At 34.6% G+C, this 21,323-nt stretch overlaps 5 protein-coding genes across 6 annotated transcripts in view; all 5 read right to left on the reverse strand.

Annotated features, from left to right (window-relative positions):
- Zwilch (zwilch kinetochore protein) overlaps positions 1-974 on the reverse strand; it is a 6,036-nt gene extending 5,062 nt beyond the window's left edge. For both annotated transcript variants that reach the window (XM_080156330.1, XM_080156329.1), the window contains exons 1-2: positions 836-974; positions 62-231 (exon numbers count right to left, since the gene is read on the reverse strand). In XM_080156330.1, coding sequence (XP_080012456.1) covers positions 62-231; positions 836-886 — 221 coding nt within the window. In that variant the 5' untranslated portion in view covers positions 887-974. The remainder of the gene's footprint in view (positions 1-61; positions 232-835) is intronic.
- Positions 888-9,407, reverse strand: Elp2 (elongator complex protein 2). The gene is made up of 11 exons (XM_080156328.1): positions 9,367-9,407; positions 8,817-8,886; positions 8,326-8,416; positions 7,814-8,032; positions 7,637-7,705; positions 7,054-7,166; positions 6,449-6,486; positions 5,863-5,923; positions 5,625-5,791; positions 1,944-2,858; positions 888-1,522 (listed from the first exon to the last, which is right to left on the reverse strand). Exons 1-11 carry the CDS (start codon positions 9,391-9,393, stop codon positions 941-943), a joined length of 2,352 nt encoding a protein of 783 aa, XP_080012454.1. The 5' UTR covers positions 9,394-9,407; the 3' UTR covers positions 888-940.
- LOC145316050 (uncharacterized) lies at positions 9,393-11,211 on the reverse strand. Its single transcript, XM_080156336.1, has 3 exons — positions 11,119-11,211; positions 10,790-10,911; positions 9,393-10,492 (listed from the first exon to the last, which is right to left on the reverse strand). The coding sequence occupies exons 1-3, from the start codon at positions 11,209-11,211 to the stop codon at positions 10,465-10,467; spliced, it is 243 nt and encodes an 80-aa protein (XP_080012462.1). The 3' UTR covers positions 9,393-10,464.
- On the reverse strand, positions 11,170-14,704 carry Prp38 (pre-mRNA processing factor 38). Its single transcript, XM_080156335.1, has 6 exons — positions 13,828-14,704; positions 13,433-13,520; positions 12,943-13,073; positions 12,534-12,641; positions 12,111-12,296; positions 11,170-11,602 (listed from the first exon to the last, which is right to left on the reverse strand). The coding sequence occupies exons 1-6, from the start codon at positions 13,989-13,991 to the stop codon at positions 11,341-11,343; spliced, it is 939 nt and encodes a 312-aa protein (XP_080012461.1). The 5' UTR covers positions 13,992-14,704; the 3' UTR covers positions 11,170-11,340.
- On the reverse strand, positions 14,001-20,264 carry SMC2 (structural maintenance of chromosomes 2). Its single transcript, XM_080156326.1, has 8 exons — positions 18,968-20,264; positions 18,520-18,856; positions 18,270-18,345; positions 17,842-17,896; positions 17,170-17,598; positions 16,596-16,740; positions 15,982-16,117; positions 14,001-15,707 (listed from the first exon to the last, which is right to left on the reverse strand). Exons 1-8 carry the CDS (start codon positions 19,982-19,984, stop codon positions 14,360-14,362), a joined length of 3,543 nt encoding a protein of 1,180 aa, XP_080012452.1. The 5' UTR covers positions 19,985-20,264; the 3' UTR covers positions 14,001-14,359.
- Between the last annotated feature and the right edge of the window lie 1,059 nt (positions 20,265-21,323).

Consider the following 21,323-nt stretch of genomic DNA (forward strand, 5'->3'; position numbering starts at 1 on the left):
TAAGGAAATTTCAAGGATAAATTGTAACTTATAAATGAACAATTAATAAAAAAGTACCTACCTAGCTCTGTTTGAAGCCAACTTCTTTTTAATAGGAAGTTTAATCGGTGTTCTTGGAGATGTTACAGTTTCTGGTTCTGACTGTAGTTTCTCTTCGTAATATAAACACACTTCTTGATTTTCAGCACTCGGGATGTATTTCAATAATCGGGGATTCTTCAGCAACTTTTCCTAAATTTAAAATTTACTTGATTTTGAACTAATACAGGCGTATTTGTATTATGTAGACAATGAAAAAGATTAATGGGTTAGTTGCATAGAATGCATTTAACATATATCCAAAAAATATGATTTTTAAGTCTTGATATTTTTATAAACTACCTGGCAGAAAATTTAAATTCTTTCAAGTATGTCAGGGGTGTATATTCTGCACAAGATTAATTTTTTTTTACCTGCTGCAAAATGTTGTTTTTTTTCCTCCTAGTTTTTTCCAGCAAAGAGTGGAAATAAATGGAAAAATATTTTCAGAACTCTTTATTTTATTCATATTATTACCCTTTCCATATATTCTTTTATTGTTTTTACCAAGGAGGGGAGTAAAATGGAAAAAAATGTTTTCAGTTCTCCTGATCCTTACATTTTTTATCCCCCCAACCACATTTTTTTATTTTTTTTTACCGCCCCCCCCCCCCCCCCCCTTTAGCAGTATCAAATTTGCAAAATATACACCCCTGAGATATGTCCTATAGATGTAGTTTAAACTATTGAACTGAAAAAGTATGCAATTCACAAAATTCAAGTTTAAATAGGTAAATATTTCTACATCTAAAGTTACCTTTTCATAGCTAAAGCTGAGTCTATCACAAAAATCATTTTGCTTCACCATCTTTATCTGAAAAAATCACAGATAAAAACGCATTGTAAATTATTTTACCACAGGTCATGTTAAAACAGGTTTAAGATTGTAAATTTTGACCGAATGGTCCTGTGCAGAGCTAGCAAGTAGACTAGGATCAGATGGACAGAACTGTAGCCTTGTAACTGTGCTATGATGTGCTTGCTCATTGTTTAACACAGAAACAGAAGTGAAATCTCCACCAGTCGAGGCGTGTCTTAAAATGTGAATTTGTCCATTTTCAAGACCGACAGCAAGAGTGTAAAAATCTGTTGAAATCTCATGGGTACAACCAGCAACAGCTGTCACAGCTTCTGGCAATAACAGAGGAGTAGCCATAGCTAGGCTGCCATCAACAGCTGACCAGCAGGCAAGTATCTTATCTCTACTTCCAGTATAAAAATATTTGCCGTCATGACTCCAAGAACACGTCCAGATGATTCGTTTATGCGGTGAAGTTTTCTTGTCTGAATATTTTATCTTTGAAATGGTTAGGTCATCTGTCCCGTTCAGGGTAAGGCTGTGAAGGGCCCAGGTTCGATCTCTGGACACAGAGAGAAGGTGGTCCGCTGTAGGGCTGAAGGCGAGCTGAGTTACTGTTAAACTGTGAACTTCAATACGTCCAATCTAAATTGATTTTTTAAATTATCATTATTCATTTATAAATAAATTAACTTTATTTTAATCATACTCAAAGTCATAGTTTTTTTTTAAGTAACCTGATGAGCAATGATACCACCCCTCCCCCTTATTTAAAAAAAATAAATGATGGTAAAGGGGAGAGGGAGGGGTTTTAGTAAGTTCATTTATAACTAAATTCAAGTTTGGTTAGGTTATATTGGTAACTGGGTACTCCAAATATAGGTCAGGGAAGGTTATGGCCCCCAGCAAGAGTTTGGCATAGGAAAAAAATAACACTCTCCCCCTTATTTCAATCAATTTCAAAATAATATGGGTGGGGAAATTAATTCTTGACCGACACTTTGTGCAAAAGCACTAGGTAAAAAATGTGACGTCTGATTTTTTAAATTCAATGTGTAATGATTACCTGTTTCCAAGTTTGCGTGTTCCAAATCAAGATGGCGGCCTCCTTGGGTTGTGCCGACTTGCAGGCGCTGGCAACCATCCTGCCATCAGCACTGGCGGCAACACAGTATATCTCATACCCATGTCCGTACATTTTGTGTACCTCAGGCCAGAGAGTGTTTTGTACTAACGACTCCTCAGTTGGAGGCTTTTCCAATACTTCTGGAGAAAAATAAAAATCTGGAAATTGATCCTTAACATGGCGCTCTGTCTCGGGTTTCTGATTGTTCAAGTCACCTTCATAAACTGCTTTGTTTGATAGTCCTAATGTTGGAAGGCTTGCGCCTGTAGGTAAGCTATTCTTATCAATATCATCTAAACTATAACCAGTTAATCGTCTAAAGTTGTCAAGAAAATTTTGTGGTGCCTTAAACGCTCTCAATACTTTCTCCTCTGCCCCAGAAACAAAGCCAAGATTTGGCAAAGCAGCTATACAACTCATATCATATCCATGAACCTGCGGCCTAGCCACCTGATGCCAGCTACCAGCTGCGGTTACCTGGCAACAACCATGGCACCTTGTTGTTTGATCAACACTGACACTCAACAAATATTTACCATCTTTAGCCCAGGATAAATCACAGACTGAACCCTGGTGGCCACCTGGAACAATACCTGGAACCCACCTGTCACTATCCTTTGCCCTTTGCCATAAATGGAAGGCACCAGAAAAGGAATAACTTAATACATCATCATCATTAGTCCACGCTGCCCCAAATATTCCAAGAGTGTTGCCTCCAATTTCACCAAATCTTGCCATTTCTGTCCAAACTCCTTCCTCCTCTTGTTTCCAGATGATCGTGGTTTTATCCAAGCTGGCAGTAAGTAGGCTCAACTCTCCTGTTGTTCTTGATTTGTTCCAATTTACAGAATTAACCTGAAGAAAAATTTAAAGATTATTGATTGTTTTGTAAGAAAAAGAAAGGGGGGGGTAAGTTTTGCCACTTTCGCGTAATCAGTGTTGTGTGGGCTAGGTATTGATCTGAGATTACAGGTTATTTAGGATAAAAGTTTACTTTTGGGTAGTAGTTCACGGAAATTTAATCATTTTTTGAATAGGTCTCCAGGTTCAGGTGCTGCAGGCTGGAAGGTCGTTTCTGGACAGGTAAAAAAATTTTAAAAATTTAGTTTAAAGAGTTAGAGAGCAACTTATAAAACAAAATATGCTTCTTTTTGAATGTTATTAACATATCTGCAGAAAAAATTAAAATCGGCCTCCAGGTTCAGGTGCTGCAGGCCTCCAGGTACACTCTGAACAGGTAAAAATTAAAATTTCTTATTTGAAAGGTTACAGGTACACTTATAAGACAAAATATGCATCTTTTTGGATGTTATCATCATATTTGCAGAAAAATTTAAAATCGGCCTCCAGGTTCAGGTGCTGCAGGCCTCCAGGTACACTCTGGACAGGTAAAAATTAAAATTTCTTATTTGAAAGGTTACAGGTACACTTATAAAACAAAATATCTTTTTGGATGTTATCATCATATTTGCAGAAAAATTTAAAATCGGCCTCCAGGTTCAGGTGCTGCAGGCCTCCAGGTACACTCTGGACAGGTAAAAATTAAAATTGTTTATTTGAAGAGTTACAGGTACACTTATAAAACAAAATATGCATCTTTTTGGATGTTATCATCATATTTGCAGAAAAATTAACAATCGGCCTCCAGGTTCAGGTGCTGCAGGCCTCCAGGTACACTCTGGACAGGTAAAAATTAAAAATTTTTATTTGAAGAGTTACAGGTACACTTATTAAACAAAATATGCATCTTTTTGGATGTTATCATCATATTTGCAGAAAAATTAAAAATTGGCTTCCAGGTTCAGGTGCTGCAGGCCTCCAGGTACACTCTGGACAGGTAAAAATAAAATATTTTATTTGAAGAGTTACAGGTACATTTATTAAACCAAATATGCATCTTTTTGGATGTTATCATCATATTTGCAGTTAAAATTAAAATCAGACTCCAGTTTCAGGTGCTGCAGGCCTTTAGGTCCAGTCTAAACAGGTAAAAATTATAATTTCTTTTTTAAAGAGTTAGAGGTACACTTATTAAACTAAATATGCGTAATTTTGGATGTTATTATCATATTTAAAGATAAATTGACAATCGGCCTCCAGGTTCAGGTGCATTCCCCATTCTGAGTATCTGTAATATTATATCTGAGACAGAATTATATTTTGCATATGTGTGGAAAACCATACATAAACAAAAAGTAATAAATACTTCAAATCTATCTAGCTGGCCACTGGAGGCCACCTTGACCCTGTCCGAAGCATAACTCAAACCTTTCATCTAAATAAAAAAATTATTAAATTAATTTTTTAAACCTGTCCAGCAGTCTCATGGAGGCCACCTTGAGCCTGTCTAAAGCACAACTAGGGACATTAAATAATATGTATTTTTTTTGATAATGATATTTATCCATTTCCTATTTTATAACCTTTTCTCTAAATTCAAAAATTATGTATTAGGATTATTAGCTATCCTGCAGGCTCCTGGAGGCCACCAGAGCCTGCATGGAACACTAATAGAAGGTTAACTTGATAAATTTTGCTATTTTATTATATTTTAACAATTTCTATTTAGAAACCTTTCCTCTAATATAAAAAAATACCTCAATAAGAAATTTTAAATTTTACCTGTCCAGAGTGTACCTGGAGGCCTGCAGCACCTGAACCTGGAGGCCGATTATAAATTTTTCTGTAAATATGATGATAACATCCAAAAAGATGCATATTTGATTTATTAAGTGTACCTGTAACTCTTCAAATAAGAAATTTTAATTTTTACCTGTCCAGAGTGTACCTGGAGGCCTGCAGCACCTGAATCTGGAGGCTAATTGTCATTTTTTCTTAAAATATGGTAATAACATCCAAAAAGATGCATATTTGGTTTAATAAGTGTACCTGTAACTCTCTAAATTAATAATTTTAATTTTTACCTGTCCAGAGTGTAACTGGAGGCCTGCAGCACCTGAAACTGGAAGCCGATTTTAAATTTTTCTGCAAATATGATGATAACATCCAAAAAGATGCATACTTTGTTTTATAAGTGTACCTGTAACTCTTCAAATAAATAATTTTAACTTTTACCTGTCCAGAGTGTACCTGGAAGCCTGCAGCACCTGAACCTGGAAGCTGATTTTTAATTTTTCTGCAAATATGGTAATAACATCCAAAAACACGCATATTTGGTTTTATAGGTGTACCTCTAACTCTTCAAATAAAAATTTTTAATTTTTACCTGTCCAGAGTGAACCTGGAGGCCTGCAGCACCTGAACCTGGAGGCCGATCTTAATTTTTTCTGCAGATATGTTAAAACAATTCGAAAAGAAGCATACTTTGTCTAATAAGTTGCTCTCTAACTCTTCAAACTAAATTTTAAAAAAAATTTTACCTGTCCAGAAACGACCTTCCAGCCTGCAGCACCTGAACCTGGAGACCTATTCAAAAAATGATTAAATTTCCGTGAACTACTACCCAAAAGTAAACTTTTATCCTAAATAACCTATAATCTCAGATCAATACCTAGCCCACACAACACTGATTACGCGAAAGTGGCAAAACTTACCCCCCCCTTACTATCTATATTTTTATTTGATTTTAGAATAATTGCCTCTATAAAAATATTAAACCACCTTGTCCTCATGACCACAAAGAACACTTTCAAGTTGAACTCTGTACAGCCGTTCACTTGAATATTCAAGCAACTGATCCTTGACCTCTAGGTCCCTTTCATCATCTGATGGTGTATCAGCTGAAGGCGGCTCCAGCCTCCAGATTCTTACTATGGAGTCTTGTCCACCTAAAAATAAAGGATGGGAATAAAATGATAAATTATAATTACTGCATTTATTTCATTTTTGAAGTTTTTACCTGAAGCCAACAAAATTGTGTTTTCTGTCAGTTGAATAGTGTCTAATTGGGTTACCCAGTCCTAAAATATTTAATTAATATAAACTAAGTAGAATTTTTTTTTTCGGCAAGATTTGACCCATAACCGCTGGAATTTTAAAATGTAAGATAGCTTTAACAGGTAATCACTGGATGGTTTTAGGCTATTTTACAACCCTGATTCCCTCCAGTGTCTGTGGCACAACAGATAGTTTTAAATAAAAATAAACATTTTTGAAACAGCCTTCTGATAATTTAATTGTATTCGCACCAGAGAGTTTAAAAATAAGATAAGGCCCTAGATTACAAATATGAAGGTAGATGGTTCGAGATTATTAACAGCAAACCTCCTAAATCCCCTTTAAGCAAACTATTGAATTCCCATTATTATATATGGTTAAACTATAGGACACCTGCTATACTCAGGCCAGACTTAAGAAAAATAAGGCTCCAATTAGGAATATGTGTCTAATTGATATATTATATTGAATTACCCATTCCTCTACTCACTAAGATTGTTTCATAACACTATGGTAAACAAAGCATACATATAACAAATATATAATACCTCGTGTCCTTTCAAGAGTCCAAGAACTTTCAATTCCTCTAAAAGAAAGCGTAAAGATTAACTTAGAACTAGGGATATCACAAGGGATTAAACATTATTATTTATATGCTTATTTTCTGTGTGTCAATCAATAAATAAATATTAAATATTTCAGTTATTTTAATGTATTTTTTCCAAAGGAGTTAGTTAAACCTCTAAAACAGATGTACTGATAAATGTAGAGAGAGAAAAAATTATACAAGAGACTAGAAATGGTGTAGTAGCTTAGTGGTAACACACTGGGTTACGGTGATGAGAGTTCGAGTTCAAGTCCCCATGTGGCAACTCGAATTTCTCAGTTGAATATGTTCACACAACACACAGCGGGTCAAGGCATAATGTACTTGAGCGTGGAGCTTGATAGCCCTAGTGGCTATACAAAAGTGTCTCGTCCTTCTCCATGACTACTTAGGTCCAAACACTAAGAAACAATGGCTACACACACATACACACACTAGAAATGGTTCTGGATATAAATTATATTTTTAATCTTGCATTTTAATAAAAAAAATCTTATAGAAATGCTTTTAAAATAGTAAAGCAATTAAGAAAATCATTTCACTTACTTTTATCACTATGGAAAGAATTAACGACCACACTGCAGTTGTCAAGTGAATACAGAAGTGTCAAATATGGTTTGGGCCAGGCTAATAGGTGTACTGTAAAAGCTAGACTGGTCCTAAATAACAAATATGGTTTGGGCCAGGCTAATAGGTGTACTGTAAAGGCTAGACTGGTCCTAAATAACAAATATAGTTTGGGCCAGGCTAATAGGTGTACTGTAAAGGCTAGACTGGTCCTAAATAACAAATATGGTTTGGGCCAGGTTAATGGGTGTACTGTAAAAGCTATACTTGTCATATGTATGTACAAATAGGATCGATTTCTCTTGGATGGTTGGAGGTGCTACGCCCCTAGAGGACTCTAGAAGCCCTTGAGGTAAGGGGGGGGGGGGGAGTCGACGCGCCACTTACAATTGTAGTTCTAAAAAGAAAAGGTTTTGGCACCCTTGGAAGTCCAGTAAGTCATACAGTTGCACCGCATAGCGGCAGTTTTAAATATAGGTACAAAGAGACACACACAGATTTCCTGATTCTTTATTATAAGGATAATATTATTTACTTTAAGTTGAAAATAAATATAACTTACTTTAAATCTTTATCAAGTAAAAGTTGTAATTTTTCATCAGCGTCCAAATTAATCTTCCATAACTTCACTCTAAATTAGAAAAAAATTACAATAGGTAATATATGTGATTTAGTTTAAAATGCTTAATATTCGCTGAAACTTTATTTTTTCATGAAGAAGCTTAACAGCTAGTTTTACCTGGAATCATTTGCTGTGGAGGCCAGAATAATATCTCCATCCTGTTCCACAACTGACAGAGAGGTCACAGAACTGTCATGACAAGGAAACTTGCCAAGAGGTTTATGATGGCCTCCAGCCACATCGACCTGCCACAGGGCAATGTGTCCACAGCTGGCTCCAGCAAACAGGATGCCATTATCTGAAGATTCTGTTTCATGCAAAGTTACACAGTTTACCCTAAAATTATTCTCATATTTAGTTGTGTAATTGGAACGAGTCTGATGTCTCACTTTCAAAGATCGAAAAGAAAATTAGTTTAGGTCATAAAAAATTGTCTATAAAAAATCGGTTAGTGCCACCTAGGGAGAACGGGGAAGTTTGATTGTAACTTACACTTGTCCAAACTTTCCAACCAATAATTTGAATCTATTGAAGGCTTAATTATGTTTGTCATCGATGGGAGAGCATAAAGCTTATCTGCCATTGTTTATCCCCTAAGATCCCTTGAATAGTATCGAGGTTTATATTACCTTTTATCATGTTGAACTAATGTGTGTGTAATTTTTTCATTGTGTGGAGAATACACAGCAACACTGGCATTCCCACCATAGTAAACTAAACCTTAAAAGAACGAAATTAAAAAAAATCTACTTGATAAATAATTAGATTAACAACAATATTTGGATCATGGAATAAAAACAAAGTAGCGGGTTTTGTCGTATTTTTACAGTTGCTTTTCTCCTATTTCTAGCCACTGCAGGGGGCTCTAACCCTGCGGGTCAATCATTAACATTTACCTAACCTAAACTAAAATAACCTATAAAAAGCTACTGTGAAAATACGACAAAACACGCTACTTCGTTTTTTTCCATGATATCAATATTTTAATAGCTAGGTATTAAGTTAAGGGGTATTAAAAATAGGGTGTTGAAAAAAATTGGGATAACTTTTACAATTCAAGTAGTCTTCAAAAAAAGTTTTAAGTAGGAATATATTTTTTTTCATTTCATTATTGAATTACCTGATTTTTTGCTTATAACCATACAGTTGCATGTTCGATTACAACCAATACTCGTATAAACATTTAAATTCTAGAAACAAATCAAATCCTTCAATATAAAGTTGTGATTTTTTTTTGTCTGAAGCTTAAAATCTCGGAAATTACTGGTCCAATAAGGTTATACTTTTCCGGGTAGATTAATAAATGACTTTAGATGGTTTAGGCGATTTTTCTGAACAATATCGCTCGCCTATAGGGGCTAGGGTCGAAACAACTAGTAAATTCAATAAAGGAAAGTATGTTTTGCGGTCTATTCGATTTTTCAATTCACTATCATAGTCGCCTCAATTTTACTATAATTGTGGAAAGTTTGTTTATACTTTTTGTTGATTTTATAGACCATAATAGAAAAGAAAAAGATGTTATACCGACATATTGTAATTTGTGAACATCTGCGATCCAAATATTATAAAACGAAGTTTATTATATCCCTCTATCAATAGTACAGACCCTAGTTTTAGAAATGCTTCACTAAAAATTTATAAAAAATCTTTTGATTAAACTTACAAACCTCATTTTTTTCTTCGTTTTCCACCATTTTTCTGAAAGATAATTGAACAATCTAATTTCATTTATTAATCTATGCAAATTTATTTAAATTTAACATTAACAACAGTACAATTTGAATTATATATAATTCTAATGGTCCAGAAAGTTAAATTTAAAATTAGGTAGGTAACTATTATATTAAAGTTGTAAAGATAAATGTTATGTGGTATGAAATTTCTATTAGGAATGTTGGTTAAATAATACTGGAACTTTAATTGTTATTTTCTGGTGTAACTTTGAAATGAGACTATTCATGAACAAGAAGTAAAGAACTCTGCTCAGGGAATCTATATTGTATTTAATCATTAATAGTAAAGTATTATTCATTTATCACTTTTAGAAATAAGAAAAAGGGATTAGGAAACTACTTAGATCCCATTAAACAAAGTGTTTAGCAAATCTATTTAAAATGACCGTCTAGGATATTACTTGATGTAGTAAATACTTTTTTTTTGACGGGACCACAGCTTAGTGCGTTAATATCTCTTTTGCTTTTAACAAAAATACTATTTTTATCAACATGAAAAAAATGTATTGGATTCACACCGATAAGTTGCAAATCTAGCCAAATCTCGTTCATAATTAGTCCCAAATATATTGTATCTTGAAAATAGTTCTTTATTATTTAGAATACATATTTTAATCTCATTAGGTTAATTATTAGGTTACATACAATATAGTATCATATTCATTAATTCTAAATTCGAGATTCTGTTTAATAAATAATAAACATTATAATTAGATTAATTTGAAATATCTAATTGGAATGTCAAGAAATTTCAAATAATATTTTTCAATAATAAATGTATTATAGGCACAATTTTACAACATGGATAAATGTAAATTTACTTTATATAACCTAGGTAGTAAATATTATAATATGAATTAAAGGTTTTTGTACATTACTTTTGTTAGTTTACATAATCAGATTAAAATTCCATAGGTTAAATATATTTTGACTAAACTAAGTAATTTTTTGAATTGTGAGAATATCTTAATTTGTCCCCATGGAGTGATGAGACTTCTCGGCAAAGTGCGACTCATCATGCTATGGGCAGTTCTAATCCTTCTGCTTTAATGTTATGTACCTAAGCAAAGCAAAAAAATTATGTATACCTATTAGATTTTAAATGAGGCGGATAAATTCAAGATGAATTAATCTTGATCCTATTCTTGTCCCAATGTCTTGAAACTAAAAAAGACAAATAACATTTGGAGGCGGAGATTAAATTATCGTACTTTTTCTCATCCTTGAATTTTTTTGGTTTCCCCCATTTCCTTTCAAACGGAATGACGTTTCCAATTACGGAGTAGCTTCGCTACTAATAATACAAGTAATAATCTTAATTAAAAAAAAAATAGGTTATATAAAAAATATATCTAACCTGGAGGCTACGAAGGCGGCAACAAAAGAGAAAAGTGTAAAAATTCCCGCAAACAAATAGAATGTGTCTTCATCAAAAACATCACCAAAGGCAGGCACATGTCCATACAGCTTGTCAACAGCCTAAATTGATAATTGGTATGTTATTGCTTTATATCGAACTCTTACGCGTTTTCTATGCCTACTTTATAAGATTTAAAGTTAATGATAAGTTAATCCTTATCGGTTCAGCGGTTAGTGAGATCCTTCGCTACACACACATTCTTTTAGTTTTCTGAAGGATAATGTTCTCAATCATAACATTAAACCTTCAAAATTTATTTAACCAACCTGCATAACTGCTTTAGTTGCTCGTTTCTCTTTCATTTTGTGGATTATAACTTCTGAAAAACAAACCTGTTTTATACAATACAAAAAATACATTAGAAAAGAACACAAATATTTTTCAAGATAATATTTTTATAAATGGATAAAATCCTAAATTGTAAATGCTTGTCTTGAAAAATATTAGACATGAAGTTATATTACTGTAAGGATGAAAACGATCAAAATTTATTTTAATGGCGGCAACCCAATCTGTGCTCTCAGCCTGTTTGTCTCCTCAATCGACAACTCATCTTTGCCACCCCCACCACCACCTCCGCCTCCACGCTCTGACCGCTCATGTCTCTCCTTCTTATACTCGCGACTTCTGGATCTGCGGCGTGCCTTGTCTCTGCTACGGCTACGACTACGGCGGCGTTCACGTCGACTGTCCCTCTCTCGATCGCGACGGTCGCGATCACGATCTCTGTCACGGTGGCGGTCACGGCTCCTTAATAGAAGATTAAATTATAGGCAACAAATAAAAATTCTCTGACAAAAATAAGATGCGTCCGCACCAATATAAGCCCGTCAATATAAGTCAGTCTGTAAAAATTGAATTATGTAGAAGCTTTTAAAAAAAAAAAACGCGTAGTTACGCTCAATAATGACATCCTAGGGGTGTATAATTTGCATGGGATCTCTGGGTAAGGGGGGGGGGGGGGGGGGCGATGACAAATATGTCACGTGTTCTGAAAACATCAAAAAAACATATAACAAGAAAAAAAATTTAATTTGACCAAAAAACAATAGGTATAGGGAAATATTTGAAAAGTCAGCAAAAAGCTACTTGTCGCCTCGTCTACAGACACAAAAATCCCCTAAAATGATAGAAAATTTAATTTTAACTGGGGGGTGGGGGAAATAAAGTTTATTGCAGGAAGGTAGGTAAAATAATGAATCTTGTGCAGAATATACACCCCTGTGACATCCTTATTTTACATTTTTTCGGTATTTACCTATCACGTTCTCTGTCCCTATCCCTGCTGCGCTCTCTTCTCCTTTCTCTGTCCGACTTCTTCTTTTCCTCCGGCTCTGGCTCCGGCTCCGAGTCAGAGCTGGCCTCATCCAGGAGATCATCTTCCAGCACAGATACTCGGGGCTCCAGCTCATTACTCTCCTCAAGAATCTTTCGCTTCTGAAGCCTAGAAATTTATTATGTGTTAAAAACCGAAAATAAAAAAGTCATTTATGAGGCATTAGCAATTTTAATAGCAGACCAAAATATGCCATTTCTGTGCATATAAAAACAAGATTATACGAGATCTTTTAATTAATTCAAAACCATCTACCCCAAAAAAAGAACATTAACAAATGAAAAATTCAAACAAAGAAAAATTTATTTTCAAGAACACGCAAAACTTTTTTTTCATGTTGTGTACCTTGGAAGTTGAACATCACAAACTCTTTCTTCTCTGAGAAGTTGATCAATAAAGTCATCGACGTGGCCAAGCTCAAAATTCCCGTCGCGTCTCTGGATTCGAACTTTTCTGAAATTAAAGCCTTTAATTTTTATGAATGGACCGGTAAAAAATTGCTTCTCAGGGATTAAACCTTCTAGTCCTGTTGTCATTTTCTAGGGTTTGGAACAATTTTATTTCGAAAGGGATTCTTTTTATTCATTAATTTTTTACCCTTTTTCAAAAAAAAAACATTTATATACAAAAAAAATTATCAAATATGGAGATAATCTCCTCTCCACGAAGCCACTAGTAATACAAATAGGGCAAAATTTAAAAATGTTTTTTTTTTAAACCAATTTATTGTGAGAAAATGAGAAGAAAACTCTACCTGTAATCATTAAGAAGTGGCTCTAGATACTTGTAACAGTCTAGTGATGACCCTGTCAACCGTAAATAATATGCTCCCAAACAGCGAACATATTTAAAATCTTCGTTCTTGATAAATTCAATAATAATGTCCTAAAATGTTTATTATTATTATAATACCTAGGTAATTTAAATATTTTTTTTGCTCTTTTTCTTTAAAATAAGCTTCAAAACATGTATTTCTTGTTTTGATAAGAATGCAATGTATTTTGAGGCTGTATGTAAATGCATAAGCATCTCTAGGGAGGTAATGACCTAACACCTCTCCCCACCAAAAATCCTAAAACTTTTGCAAGACCAAACAAAAGTTTTTCTGGACGTTAACAAGATCTTACAGGACATAATTAAACAAGGGTGTCACATAGAGTATTAGTTAGCGCACAACTCTATGGTTGAAAAAATCAATAACTTCTTAACTATTTTCATACTTTCGAATATAATATAAAGAATACCTTTTCCGGTTGAATCTGTAGCATTTTTAGGACCAGGCAAAGAAATGGTGTTGGCTTAATGTTTCCTCCAAATACTCCACCAATAAATCTAAAAATCAAATAATCTCATTGATAAGTAATGGTAGGTTCGTATATTTTCATTATTCTCCCCCCCCCCCCCCTCCTCCCTAAATAATATCAGGGTAGAGATTTACCTATTAGCATAATTACACCTTCTGAAGGTCATTACTATTAATTGAAAATTTTGATCACTGCTAATTTGAATCAACCAGTAAGATTTAATAAAATTAACCAAAGTGTTTAAGTCAACGAATGAAAGGATTTTGTTTTATGAACTTTGGGAACTAGTATAATTTAACAATCCAATGTCCCCTCCCTCCCTGATGAACGTTTACCTTAGTTCCATGGCTTTATCCACCATTAGTTCTGCAGTCAGGGCAAAACAATTTTCCTTCCAATACTTGCTGTCATAGATACGAGACCTAATAATCTTCTCCACCAAATATTGGGGATTCGTACCTTTGACCGTAACCGCATCTTTCACGGTACGGTTCGCCATACTGGTTAATTCTGAAATACAATATAATTTAGGTACTTAAATCAAAGAGTTACTTGTTTTTGTTTAAAAGAAGGCAAACTATTAAAATTACATGATCTTTAAAATATATTATCATAAGCGTAATGGATTGTGTTAGGACTTTCTTCATTCAGTCTTAACTTTTTCAGGTAACTAAGAACTTTCAAATATATACAAGAAATATAGATTTGTACATGCTCAACATATTTGTATTTCTTTCCTAAAATGTAACAAATCTACTTAGAAACTAAATCAAAAGGAGAAAAGAATATTACTACTGAATATACATAGATATATAAAACTTACATAACTAAAAAGATAATATCATATAATATACAAATGATTTATGTTTACTTTCTAGCCATATTTTGTTGGTTAGTTGTCCTTCCAACAGTTGACATACCATCCACAAACTTGGTCCTGAACAGAACATTGGCGTTGTTGAACATACCATCCTTCAAGGACACAACTATGAACTGTGAATGCTTGAAGTGAGTCTTCAGCATGTGCCCAATGTTCTGTGTATGACTCAGATCCAAAGCTGCATCAACCTCATCAAGAATGTAGAGCGGAGCTGGCTTGAAAAGCAGCAGGGACAGAATAAGGGAAAGAGCAACCAAAGACCGTTGACCACCAGATAACTCAGTCAAAGTTTCCTTCCAAATGCCACCAAAGGCAACCTTGACCTCCAGACCATCCAGTACATCCTGTCCTTCTGGTGGCTGCAGTTTGGCAGAAGTTCCAGGTAAAACTGATGAGAAGATTGATCCAAAATCTTTGTTGACCTGATCCCAGGCTTTTCTAAGCGCTTCCTTCTTCATTTTATCTAACTCTTGGATAGTTTCTGTAATCTTTGCCTTGTCAAGTTCTACAATTTCCTTCTTCTTGATGAGATCATCATATTGTTCCTCCGCCTTTGACAACATGTTCATAGCTCTGGTGTTGACAGTCTTGGCCAATTTCTCCTGCGTTCCTTCCAGCTTCTGAATACGTTTTGCCGCTTCTTGGGGATTTGTTTGCTTAAAGTCAAAGATGGTGTTGGGTTGACCGAAGCTTTGTCTGTCTCCCTGAATCCACTGATGGTCCTCCAACATGTGGCTGACCCTGATCTTGGCGTGCTCCAGATCATCTCCTGCTTTGGATACTTTGTGGTTCAGCTCCTGAACTTGGAGCTTGAAGTCTTCAATCTGCTTTATCAGCTTCTCTTTAGCATTGCTACGGTTGTTGATATCTTGATTTTTCTTTGCTAGCTGATCCCTCTTTTCTTTAACGACCATTTCTGCGTGTTTAACTTCTTCCGTAGCATTTTCTACCTCTGTCTTGTAGCTCTCAATCTCAGTTTCCCAGTCAGCAATAGCCTTGGCAACACTTTCAAGCTGTTCCTGTCCAGTCTCAATAGATTTCTTGAGAGTGTCAAGTTCGAGCTTCATTGACTCTTCTTCTTGTTCCTTGCTCGACCAATTTTTCTTACTCTTCTCAGCCGCCGCCTTGCACTTCTTGACTTCTGCGTCAGCAGATTTCATTTCCTTGGCCTTCAACTCTTCTGAGTTTTTAATGTTGTACTCAAGATCTTTTATCTTGGCGTTACCATTCTTAACAGCAGCTTTGGCGTTCTCAACACCTTGAGTCACTTGCTCATTTGCCTCCTGCAGCTTATCAACCTCTTCCTTCAGCTGGTGGTGAAGAGTTTGTTTCAACCTATTTAATTAAAATAAAATATTTAATAGGTAAAAGTTATGTAAATATTTAAGTAATAAAATTAAGGTTAATAAAATCAACATACTAAAAGAGAAAGCATAACAAAACCGTTTATTTTTTTATATTGGTGTGAAAGTGTACAAAATACCTTAAGTTTTTGTGACATGGATCGTTTTAGGCGGAAAAACCCTAACAGGGCTTTTGAACGGACCATGTCCTATTTAAATGAAATGATTGTGACCTCATAAAAGTAATAAATATTTAAATTTTTAACCTGTTTCTAATCATTTCCAGTTCATGCTGTTTAAGATCAAGCTGTTGATAAAGAGCATTGTACTGTTCTGCAGTTTCTGCGACCTTTCTGTACTGAGCATTCACTTGGTCCATCTGAGCCTGCTTACTGTAAAGTTCCTATTAAAGTGGTCATACATGTATGAATCTTCTCGAAATTATTAGACGTTTTAACACCAAAGAATAATGATATACGCAAAACCTGCATGCTTGTAGGGGAGGCGAAAGGATAAAATCAGGTATAAGGTATAACCAACAAGGGAAATAAATATAAAATGATTTTTGGGGGGCAAATGGAGAGGTCGTCAAATCTACGATGTGTTGCCCCCCAATGACAGCTGAAAAACACATATAGGTTTCGTGATTTTTGTCCGAATTAATTCCATTGTTGGTATAAGCTAGGATAAAATGCATTTCCTAGCCTATAAATAAGGGCAGCGCTTACGGACAAAAGTCGTGCAGTAAAAATGCTTTTATAACACTTTTCAAAATAACTGGAATTTTATGGTTTGTTTAGGTCCATGGGATAAAATAATCGTGAAATAAATAAGTGGTGATCTTATAGGTTTGGGTACTTTAATTACATGTATAACCATCCCTGTTCCATCTCTCTAAAGTTGAATAGCTCCAGAAGTATAGGTGCACTCTTCTCAGCAGCACCACCAGACATCTCACCACTTGGATTGACACAGTCTCCAGCCAGAGTGTAACAAATGTTGTTCACCTCTGGGCTGTAAGCAACCTAGAATATAAAAATATATAAAAAGAATATAAAAAAATTTTAAAATAGTAATAGATGATTTTTATAATAGAATGTATGTTTGTGTTTAGCTTATGCGTTTTTGTTAGCAAGAAAGATTAGATTATTATATAGCAGTAGCACTATTTCAATTTATATGACTTTGACCTGAAATAGGTATTTCCTACAAGTTTAAGATTCTTTAGGTTTATCTACAACCCTCAGGTTAATCATTTGTCAAAAATAAAAAATATTTTTTAATGTTTAAAATGTAGGTAAAAAGAAAATAAAGATAAATAGAAAACCTTTTCGGCACCTCGGGGCTAAAAAACTGGTTTTAATCTTATAATTGTACATTTCTATATCTGCGGAAAGCTGTTTATAATACGATGCGAGAATTAACTATTATCTTCTGTCTAATCATATTTTTACCTTTGTTGCAATGTCAAGATCTCTACAAATCAAAACTCCGCCAAAGAGAAAGTTGATGGCAGGATCCAAAACGTCATCACACCTGACAAGATCCCTGGCCCACCAGACGTTATCCTTCCCGGCTATGCGCTTGGCAGCCGCAATCTTCTTGGCATTTATCATGCGAGGAGTAATTTTGTTCAACGGGATGAACGTTACTGATTTCTGAAGTCTGCCGCGCTCCAAAAGTGCTTTACCAGTTTTCTCAGTTTCGACAACAACGTTGAACAGTTTGCCGCCGGCAGCGTAGGTCAACGACTGGCAGAAAGATTGATCGACAACGGAAAATAACTTTGCGGCCACGCCAAAAACTTGGCGACGATCAAACTTGGCGTAGGGGTCAGAATACTGGAATGATAAACGGGAATGGCGATGCTCGATTCCTTCCACCTAATTGAAAAATATTATCTTAATATCAACATATTTCATGAAATAAGAAAATGAAAACATGGATAGGGCAACTAACGTTAAATTTGTCTGTTTTAAAGCTTAGCACGACTCGAAATTGACCTTAATTTCCGTCACAATCTGTACTCACAGTGTTATTTGATTAATTAATAACATAAGTTTTTTAGTTACTCAATGACTTGATAAAAGATTTTAGTGTAGGTAATAAAAGACATATTTTCCTACCTTACTTCTCAATGAAGCTATCTCGTGTTTCAAAAGGCGCTGGTCTTCTTCAAATCTAGATAAAGAATAATCATCAATAAATGCACGACATCTTAAAGGTATTATTTTAAGTAAAAAAGACTAGGTGCCATATGATATTAAATTTTTTTTATAAGAATACCTATGAAGAACAATTATCCTGAATTTTATTCGTCAGTTAGATAGTGCTCACAAAACTTGCATTAGAAAAGTAGCAAAGCAAATGGGCTGAAGGGTGAATTAATTAAGGACATAGGCAAGAGTATTTTCTTGTGCGCATGCTATTAATTCTGCATCTTTAGTGGCTGTATATAAAATACCTTTACAAATATAAAGTACAACAATTGGCTATCCCTAATTATAGAATAGCTGCGTTGCTAAATAATAATAAAAGCTTAACAATGATTTACCTCTCAGCAGTTCCTTCCTCGTAATCAATTTTCTTTAGCTTACTCTCAATACTTGCAACCTCGGATTCGTATTTACCTAAATATCAGATTCAAACATAAATAGGTTACCTACCTATAATATTCCGATTTTTTTGTGTGTAAATAATGTAGAAAATCAGATTACAAAAATATAGCCTTTAGTCATTATTTTCAACCATTCCCTATGTTATAAATCTTTAAAATATAACATCAAAGACAGGAAAAAAATTACCTAATGAGGAAGAATCCCTTTTGTATTCTGCCTCAGTTTTCTTCATCTCAATTTGTTTCTTTTTCAGCTGTTCAGTATTGTTCTTGATTTTAGAGGCTGCAGTCTTGACCTCAGTCTCTGCAGCAGCTACGTCAGCCTTAGTCTTGATAAGCTGCTCCTGGAGAGTAGCAGTTTCACCCGTCTCTGTGGTGAACTGACCCAAAGAAATGGCCTGCATTCTGTCCTGTGCGGCCTTTAGGGCTGACTGACACTTCTCGTCCTCCTCCCTAAGCTTGTCGTAAACATCTTGCATTCCGTCAAGGCTCTTCTGCTTCTGGTCTAGAGCTTTGTTGTCATCCTGAAAAATAAAAACAGATATTAAGATATGATAATATTTAATCTACGCGTTAAAAAACTGTAATGGGGACACATTTTATTTTTAAAATTGATTTTAAACAGGTTTAATGACCTGCAATCCTTTCTCAATGCCTTTTCTCTTTCTCTCCTCTTGTTTGATACTTTCTTGAAGTGTCTTCATATGAGAGGTGGCTTTGGCTTTCAACTTCTCCTTCTCTTTCAAATCACTATCAGCCTTGTCTAACTCTCCCTTGGTTGAGTCTTCTCTTGATTGAATCAACTCATTGATTTCAGCGTCTAGGCTTGTGACTTTCTCTTCTCCAGAAGAGATATTTGTTTTAACCTCAGTCAGTTTAATTTCAACTTGTTTGTGCTCATCTGCGAGTTTAACCGCAGCTTCTTCTGCACAGACAAACTGCCAGGCAATGTGTATTTTGCGCAAATGTTCCAATTCACGTTGAATTCTCTGGTATTCAGTATATGCGGATTTTTCTTCTTTTAGCTTAGCCAAGGTTGGATTGATTTCTTCATCTAAAATACTGTTAATTTCCTTTAACTTTTGATCTTTTTTCTCGATCGTTTTTTCAGCTTGTTGTTTTTTGGACTCGTACATTCTGGTACCAGCCGCCTCTTCCAACATGGCAAGAATTTCAGGTGGCTTCATGTTCAGCACCTTTGTGATACGTCCCTGCATGATCAAAAAATGAGGATTGTTGACATTGAGCTGTACAGAACGGAAGAGATCGCTGACGCGATTATTTTGCACGTTTGTACCGTTGATAAGGTACTTATTTTTACCACCAATAACAACCTGCCTTGTAATAGTAACTTCATCATATTGCTCGTAGCCCAATGGTGATTGCTTCTTATCTCTGTTATCAAAGGTGATTGACACAGTGGCTTTGGTCACACCTGCCTGTCCATTTTTAAACACCAACTCCTGTAGGTTTGAGGCTCGAACGTGGGACAAGTTGGTAATACCAAGCAAGAAACAGATAGCATCGAGAATGTTGGATTTTCCAGATCCATTTAGACCAGTAATTGCATTAAACTGGTCATCAAATCCGTTGATTTCAGTCCTTTGTCCGTAGGACTTGAATCCATCTATTACCATAGACTTAATATACATCTTGTTAATTTATCATTTAAATCTGAAAATATTTTAGGTAATTTTTATAGACTGTAATTTAGAGAAGATATATTAGTCATTAATTTTTTTCAAATTTTCGAGTATTAAATGTAATAAAGTTACTGGATGTGTCTGTCCGTTGATACCTTGGGAGGTGCAACCCCCCCCCCCCCCCATCTTCATTAAACAGACAAACAAAAGAAAAGGATTTAAGCCTTCTTTATTAAATTAATTAGTAGAATTTTATTTTATTGTTGATTATATGTGCGTGATAACAGAGCTGGATCTTTAAATCATTTTAGTGGTGAGCCAGATCGGGGTGAGCCGAATTTCAGCCAATCACAGCGCGGCAATTCATAAAATGCTGTTCTCTCATTGGTGGAAAGTTGGCTCACCCCGATCTGGCTCACCACTAAAATGATTTAAAGATATATCCAGCTCAGTGTTCATATTACTTTAGTTTGACTGAAACGTTATAACTGAAACTTTCATCACAAAACTAATAAACATAAAAATATAGCGTTTTCCTTTATGAAAACACAATTAAATTCAAATAATAAACTCAATTTAAGATGCCATTAAACGAATTTCTCTGAAAAATTTGTATCCATCTTATATTATAACGTAAAAATCTCAATTTAAAATGTTTTTTAACTAGTTTAGTTGGCCTGTATGTCGATAGTATAAAATCAAATAAAGGAAATAGTCATTTCGTGTCATTTTATTCAAAAATACATAAACTTAAATTTTACAATCAAGCGTTCTCTCTCGGCGCGCATCAAAACACTGGAGCGCAATGTTCAAAATAATGCCCCGTAACTACCTGTACATTCAGGTAATTAAAACGGTCCTCATATTCACGCAACCTCGTTAACATAATTTTATTGCAAATGAAAGTTAATTATTTGTAATTTCTAAAGACTAAAATTAACAATTTTTCCATATTCTTTTATTGCTTTGCTGATTGAAATTATAGCCCAAATCTATTTGAAAGTATACACGCACCTTTGCTTGACCTCAATTAACGAAGAGCCAGAAATTTACAATTTTTAAATCAAATATATATAGACTTTCAATGAAAATAAATTTCCTCTAACAGGCATATGTCTTCTTTTAAAAAGCGAAGGTCCGTCCGTCACAGAGAGATAGCTTTTTTCGTTAATTTAGGCATGTTAGAATTGTCCTATCGATTTCAAACTTTGCATGGTGATTCCTTTAGTAGTTAGATACGATTTAAAAAGCGTTAGCAAAGTTATATTATCATTACAAGAATGTCCGTACGTCCATTTTAAACATGTTGATATTTTTACTTTTTTAACAATAAATTTCTATGTGATCT

This window comes from Acartia tonsa, chromosome 4 (genome assembly GCF_053477335.1).
Source record: "Acartia tonsa isolate MP-2025a chromosome 4, ASM5347733v1, whole genome shotgun sequence".
Taxonomy (NCBI): domain Eukaryota; kingdom Metazoa; phylum Arthropoda; class Copepoda; order Calanoida; family Acartiidae; genus Acartia; species Acartia tonsa.